At 33.4% G+C, this 7,611-nt stretch overlaps 1 protein-coding gene across 2 annotated transcripts; it reads left to right on the forward strand.

The window, feature by feature from the left end:
* Positions 1-206: 206 nt before the first annotated feature.
* bin2a (bridging integrator 2a) lies at positions 207-5,803 on the forward strand. Of its 2 annotated transcripts, none has more exons than XM_083570566.1 (15): positions 207-355; positions 1,536-1,664; positions 2,040-2,120; positions 2,226-2,280; positions 2,496-2,590; positions 2,685-2,780; positions 2,891-2,998; positions 3,684-3,769; positions 3,869-3,944; positions 4,020-4,102; positions 4,295-4,399; positions 4,572-4,915; positions 4,991-5,106; positions 5,201-5,287; positions 5,422-5,803. In XM_083570566.1, exons 2-14 carry the CDS (start codon positions 1,596-1,598, stop codon positions 5,252-5,254), a joined length of 1,368 nt encoding a protein of 455 aa, XP_083426692.1. In that variant the 5' UTR covers positions 207-355; positions 1,536-1,595; the 3' UTR covers positions 5,255-5,287; positions 5,422-5,803. The 2 variants fall into 2 exon arrangements, with proteins under 2 accessions (XP_083426692.1, XP_083426693.1); XM_083570567.1 differs by having other exon boundaries at positions 4,572-4,894.
* The last annotated feature ends 1,808 nt before the right edge of the window (positions 5,804-7,611 follow it).

Here is a 7,611-nt window from a genome sequence, read left to right on the forward strand (position 1 = left end):
ATTTTGACTAGAGTGGTTGAATGTATATTTTGCAAATTGACAGTTTTATATTGATTACAATAAAATGCAAGCTCATCAGTTTGAAGACTTTGCCTCAGGTTTCTTGAACATAACTAAACACACACACACACACACACACACACACACACACACACACACACACACACACACACACACACACACACACACACACAGTTCTGAGGTGTGCTCACTGGACATTTTCCCCTAAGACAGATGGTTCCAAAGTTCAAGGATTTTCAGAGGGCACATATCTTTGGAGGGATAGGTACAGCATATGAAAAACTCGCCCTGAAATGTTCAACTGACTAAAGCCACGCAACCAAAGTGCTGACAGGTAAGCATTATATCTCAGAATAAATGGTTATGAGAAACAAATTATGTTATGTTATGTTAAACGGCATTATGTAACTGCTTTTAAATGGTAGACTTAACAAACGAAGGTTAATCAATAATATAGCAGTTTTGACACTCTAACATGGTTTTAGCTATGGAATGTCTGATGTGCCTACCTTTAAGATTTTACTTATATCATACAGCTTTGTTCATAATATTTGTTCCTTATACTGTAGGTTTAAAGCAGAATTGTTATAGAGGAATATATTATTGCTGCTTACAAAACTTTATGGCTAGGGAGAGTGGCAGGATTGAGTGGGAGCCTGATACTAATAGTCTACAGCCTAACAGCGATGTGTGCTTCCCTTTTCTTACACCAGCTGCAGTACATAATGTCATTAATAATTAGATAATAACTAGAGCCATGTATTGTATTTTAAATGACTTGAAAAACTAACTGTTTTCAGGTAATTTTGGACTGGTGTCTTTTACTCCTGACCTTGGCTATTAGAATTGTGCAAAATCATTACAGTTTCGTTACATTATTATAGTGCAGTATGTGTTTTTAACCTTATGTTCAGAAAAGCTTCTGAATCATTCAAAAGAATTAGGATCAAATTGTCCACTTGGGCTCAAGTCCAGAGGGTGGAGATGTGTCTAAGGTCGCTTTGCAGCAGTTTAAAAAGCTGTAAAAGAATCTTTATTTTTATTATTCCCTGCCATAAATTAAAAACTGTTTCACATTCTAGTTAACCGACTGTGTAATCAGGATCAATCACTGACACTTATTTATGTCAATCGACAAAATGATAAAATCTTGAAACCTTTAAATTTTTCGAGCAGAAGTGATATAAGACGGCCACATCAGTCGCACCACATAATGTTGTGATCCATCCACTGACATAAAAAAAAAATCTGCCGTATCCAATGTTAGATTTTTCGCATACATTATCTGCATCTGTAGCAGCATGCACTGTGAATGTACTTTCCAAAATGTCATACTCTCCACTTCATACTGTGTATAGTCATTCTCTAGCTGTAATTTATAACTGAAACACTTCAGTGTAGAAATTTCAGTTATGGCCGGTAAAGAAAAGAGATTTAATGTTTATTATTATGACATAGCAATAAAAATGCATAGGCTTTATAACTTAATATCTAACTCAAAATCCTTTGTACAGCCTAGTTTATACATCAGTATTCTAAGATCAAAACCATTCGTTGAGAAGAGTTTGGAAATCATGGCTGAGAGAAAAAGTAGCGAGTTTGCAAAACAAGTCCAAAGGAAATTCAGTCGCGCACAGGAGAAGGTAAGATTCACATTAGGCAATTATCGGTAGAGCATACATTCATTACTTTATGCTAGTGTTTAATAATTCTATAATTGAAATAATTAACAACTGTAAATTCATATATTTATATTCCATACAAAACTTTCCAAATAGACAAATGGGGATTAAAGGGTATAGGCCTACATTGGTGCCAATATAATTTTATTTCAACTATAATAAGTCAACTATAAATGCTGCATTATCATAAATGTAGTGAATCATTTGATACTAAAAGCACCTCCCATAATCAAACATTGCAATTCCAGAATCATCTTATAACCAGTGAAGCTATTACATTTAATTACAGACAAGTTAATGGAATTCTGTTAAAATGTTTGATTGTGACTTTTACAGGTTTTACAGAAATTTGGTAAATCTGAAGAAACCAGAGATGCAGAGTTTGAAATATGTGTACAAAACCTCCAAGATCAGCAGGTACTCAATAAAAATGAATACACAAGCATAAGACGTGATCCAGAAGACATAGTTAAACATTTTCTTACTATGTTAGATGTATTTAATTTTTTTTTTCTTTCACAGAGTGATGGGCAAAGAATATACAAGGACCTTAAGGCATACTTAAATGCTGTCAGAGGTTTGTTGGATAAGCATTAGTGTTTTAGATGTTATCTTAACTATTTAAATTAATATTTACACTAGAAAGTGTTTCAAAACTAAAAAAGAAAACTCAACCATTAATTCAAAATGATCTTCATAACAACATTGTTAGTTTTGAAACAACCATGACATGTTAATAAATCAATAATGAATTTTCATGAACATAATTAAAATATAATGTATGTTCCACAGTAATGCGAGATGCATCCAGTCGTCTTTTTCAATCTGTATATGATGTTTATGAGCTTGACTGGGAAGGAGGAGAGGACCTTGGGGCTTTTGTAGAGGTGATTCTGATGCAGACTTTGATACAAAGTATGCAATTGTTGTCATTTTTGCAGTCATATGTACTTCTTATTTGTATCTTTCATATGTTAAAAGGGGGAAGACCTGCTATGGAATGATTATGAAGCAAAATTGAAAGACCAGGCTTTGCTCACAATAGAATCATACATGAGCCAGTTCCCAGATATGAGGGTAGATATTATTTATATTAATTTTTTTTTTTTCAGTGTATTTTCATCTTTCATGTCAATATAAATATAAAATGTATATTATTAAAAAATATAATATTTTGTGTGCCTCAGGAAAAAGTTGCCAAACGAGGTAGAAAACTTGTGGACTATGATTCTACTCGTCACCACCTGGAGTCATTGCAAAATGCCAAAAAGAAGGATGAAATCAAGATAGGCAAGGTCCATTAAGAGTCCATTGTTATGAAACAGCAAAAGCAATCTCTTAGAAAACAGTGTGTGTGATGAACATTTATTCTTATTATTTTTCCCCCTAAAATGTGTCTGGATTCTAATCTTTTAGTTGACCTTGTATTCAGATGAAACATAGCATTAACACAGTCCAGTAAAATAAGCTTAAAACACTAAAACATAGTCAATTCCAAATACATAACATCTATACATCATTCAATACATTTGCAACAGCAAGGCTAGTTACTTTATTTTGCTATACATTGAATGCATTATTTTAAAGATAAAAAAAATGAATATGAGACAATAGATCAGAATAAGACTAGCCAAATCAGACTCCAGACCTTTACCCAAATTAACAATAATTTTAGCTTTTAAATAGGAAGAAACCATTCAGAAATGTTGTATGACATGACTGTTAAACCAAAAAAGTGCAACAGGCTTGTGATGTCAGTGGGTCACCTGCTTTATCCAGTTAAAGCAAGAAAGGGATATACAACCAAATAAAGTTTAATTTACTTTGATTTACTTTATAACTATCTTTTTCAATGCTTTTGCTTACCTAAAAATTTGGCAGACTTTAATTAAATGTGTCATTTTCTTTTTTGATTTGCAAATGTATGTGTTAATTAAATTACATTGGGGAATATATCTATTTATGTCTATATTTTTACAGGCTGAAGAAGAGACGAAAATGACTAAAACAATCTTTGAGGACATGAACAGGGAACTGAAAGAGGAGCTGCCGCTTCTCTATGATAGGTGAAATGTGACAATAGCAACGGTCCAACTTATAATATGGGTATACAGTATAAATGAGTATATGAGTATATAAATCTTATATAAATTCCCTTTATACAGTCGCATTGGTTGCTACGTAACAGTCTTCCAAGCTATCTCAAACTTGAGAGAAATCTTCTATAAAGAAATGTTTCAGGTAAGATATTTTATCCACAGGTTATTTATAATGCAGATTGTCTAAATAGTCCACATTAAAAACTGTTTTCTTTAGAATAACAAGGAGTTACAGAATATCATAATGAATCTAAAAGCCCAGCATCCTGACAAGAACTTTGTGGTTAAGAACTTCAGTCGGTATGTTGCTTTCTGTTTTGAAACATACTTATCATTCTTATGTGCTGTATATTACTCTTGCTTTATGTTCTTCAACATTTTCAGATAGCATGTCAGAGTACTGAATTGAAGTGAATTTTTCAAATATGACTGTGAATTGTCACATCAATTTCCTGAGGTTTATTATAATAATGGTTTCTATCATTTTGGCAGTGGAACATTGAAGAGGAGGTCACTAAAAGATGCACTGTCTCCCAGAGCACTGAGAGCCAGTTTCTCTGAGCTCCACATGAGTTACAGTTCTCGAGGATCTCTAAGGTAAAAGGTGTTTTTTCTTATATTCAATTTATTTATTTTTTTTCGTTGGTGAAAGGTCATCTTGTTGGATACTTAATTAACATAATTAAGCAGTTAAAAACATGAACATTCAATTAAATAATACAATTATAACCTTATTTATTTTTCATCTTAAATATTTTTGCTGCTGCAGGAGAGAACATACTTCCAGTTTTAGGTCTGAGAAGGGTCCTTCTGAGGTCCTTTCCAGCCCTGCTAGACCAAAGCCCCCAAAGGACAGCAATTGTGGGTTTGGGGACAGCGATGCAGGGTCTTTTAGTGAGGACAACCCAGACATAGAGAAAACACCTCCCACTTCATCTGCACCTGTAGTAGATGACACAAATGCTTCTGAAAGTGTGAACAGCACTACAAAAAAAGATGCAAAAGAAGAAAATGAAAGTACTGAAACAAAAAAAAATGAACCACTGCCAGGCTCAGACCATGATGGAGAAAGGATGAGTTTAGATTTCAAAGGTCACTTGTCTTCACAGAAAGGTAATGACAATGAGCTGAATTCAAATATAAATAATTTTAAAAGAGCTAAAATGAAGGTCTTGTCTTTTGTTGAAGATCTTGAAACGCTTAGCACCCATCCTGAGGAGCTAAATGATCAAGGCTCTGAATTAGAAAATGGAATAGGCACAAGTTGCAAAACAGGTATAGAAGGATCGGGAGACTCTTGCAAGGTAGATATATAAGATAGCAAATCTTTAAATGCCTTTTTATGTTGTAATTTAAAAAGCTCTTATTTCTCCCTAATATCTTTTCTTTGATTTTAAGGAAAATGCCACAAATGACCAAATATTAAATGAAATTAAAGAGGAAACATTCTGAAACAAAGGACTGCCTTCATTCTTTAGAAAAAAGGTCAGTATATGAAGACAGAAAAAAATAAGTAAAAATGTTAATTTAGTGAGTATTCAGAGCACAATGTAAATGCTTACATGAAAAATGTTGTGACAGTTTTTTTTTTTTTTTATATCTGTTGACTCTCCTCATAGGGATGAACTGAATTTAAACAAAATACACTTCGCCTATCTGGATATTACTACACTAACTCTAAACTGAACCAAATTAAATTACTACTATTATTTTTTTTTTTTTTCCATTATAAGCTGTAAATTGGAGAAAATGCAAACCAATCTGATAATAAAGCTTGGACCATTATCAAATATAATTGCTTGTGATAAATCCAATCAATATTAGACTGATTAGAATATTATGATTATTAGCAAGTTATCAAGTTATTTTCCACCTCTTTTTTTGTTGTCTTGTGATTTAATGTGTAAAGTCAATTTAATTGTTGGTTTGTGGCCTTTTGTGGTTACTTTGTGATTTTTACATTTAAAAAATTTAATGTTACTTGTTGTGGACAGATAAATGATAAATGATAAATGATATATATATATATATATATATATATATATATATATATATATATATATATATATATATATATATATATAAATTCAATATATAATAAACCTCTATGTGTCCATTGCATGTTTTTTTTTATATTGATACTGTACTATATACAGTATGTCCATACTGTATATGACCATGCAGTCACATGTCCTGTTCATGTTGTTCATGTTTTTGTCTGCTTGACAGGAGCATACTATTTGGTGTATCTTTTATTGGAGCAGTTAAGATTTGGTGCTTTGAGTAAATTTTTGTACATGGAGGCATGGAGGAGTTGGTGTTGGATCTATCATGATCTCAGATGTGAAGCTATTTTATGAGTTGCCCAGTAGCTCCTGGTTCCACAAAATCAACTGACTGTATATGACTGTAGCAAGGACATTACTCATAATCACACACTCCCATTTTGAGTTTGGTTCCTCTCAAGGTTTCTTTTTTTATACCATCTAAGGGAGTTTTTAATTGCAACAGTCGCCCCAGGCTTGGTCATCAGGGATAAACACACATCATTCCCTTTAATTCTTAAGTTCTGTAAAGCTGCTTTAAAACAATGTCCATTGTAAAAAGGTGCTATATAAATATAGAAATAAACTTGAACAATTCTCATACTGGCCACTGGACGTTCAACAAAGCACCTCATGGCAAAGAACTCTTTGAGGATTTGAGAATTAGAATTGTTGCTCTCCAGAAAGATGGTCCCAGCTATAAGAATATCGGTAACACCCTGAAACTGAGGAATAGTGCAGTGGACAGGGTCAAGGTCAGCTTCCGCTTCTGCAACCTCTAAAGCAATGCTAGCAGCACTCAAGAGTCTGTTTTTTTTTAAGCCACACAAAAAAGCCTGCAAACAGTTTAAAAAAGAGAACCTATCCAAGAGCATGAATTGCTGGAACCATGATAAGACTAAGATAAGCTTATTTGGCTCAGATGGTGTCCAGTATGTAGGATGTGTGGCAATGCCCTGTTAAGGAGTACCAAGAAAATTGTGTCTTGCGTAATTAAGCTTGGTGGTGGTAGCATAATGGTCTGGGGCTGCATGAGTACTGCTGGTACTGGGGAGCTGCAGTTCATTGAGGGAAAAATGGATTCCAACATGTACTGTAACATTCTGAAGCAGAACATGATTAGAATCTAGGCTAAACTGCAGATTACCAGCATGATCCCCAAACACAACACCAAAATGACAACTGACTTTTTGAAGGTGATTGAGTGGCCAAGTATGTCTCCAGACCTGAACCCTATTGAGCACATGTGGGGCATCCTCAAAGATGAAGGTGAAACTGCACGATGTGTCTAAAATCCAGCAGCTCCATGATGTCATTATGGAGGAGTGGAAGAGGATTCCAGCAACAACCTGTGCAGCTCTGGTAAATTCCATGCCCAGGAAGATTAAGGCAGCGCTCACACAAATCTCTGGACACAGTTTTGACATGTTCACTCAGGGTATACTCACTTTTGTTGCCAGCTAGTTAAAAAATAATGACTGTATGTTGAGTTATTTTCAGAGGACAGTAAATCTGTTCTGCTATACAAGCTGCACATTGACTACTTTAAAATATATTTACATTTCATTATTATATTGTCCATTGAGAAGATATAATAAAATGGTTGCTGAAATGTGAGGTGTAGTCACTCTATGTGATGATATATACTGTGTGTATATATATATATATATATATATATATATATATATATATATATATATATATATATATATATATATATATATATATAATGAGTTTACATACGGTTTTAAGTCTTTTGTCTCA

This window comes from Silurus aristotelis, assembly GCF_946808225.1.
Source record: "Silurus aristotelis genome assembly, chromosome: 19".
In the NCBI taxonomy this organism is placed as follows: domain Eukaryota; kingdom Metazoa; phylum Chordata; class Actinopteri; order Siluriformes; family Siluridae; genus Silurus; species Silurus aristotelis.

Excerpts from the sequence above, each read along its gene's own strand:
- bin2a (XM_083570566.1), top strand. The coding sequence starts at position 1,596 with ATGGCTGAGAGAAAAAGTAGCGAGTTTGCAAAACAAGTCCAAAGGAAA. Across the intron at positions 2,591-2,684 it reads ACCTTGGGGCTTTTGTAGAG|GGGGAAGACCTGCTATGGAA; the intron begins GTGATTCTGATG and ends ATATGTTAAAAG. Across the intron at positions 3,945-4,019 it reads TCTATAAAGAAATGTTTCAG|AATAACAAGGAGTTACAGAA; the intron begins GTAAGATATTTT and ends TGTTTTCTTTAG.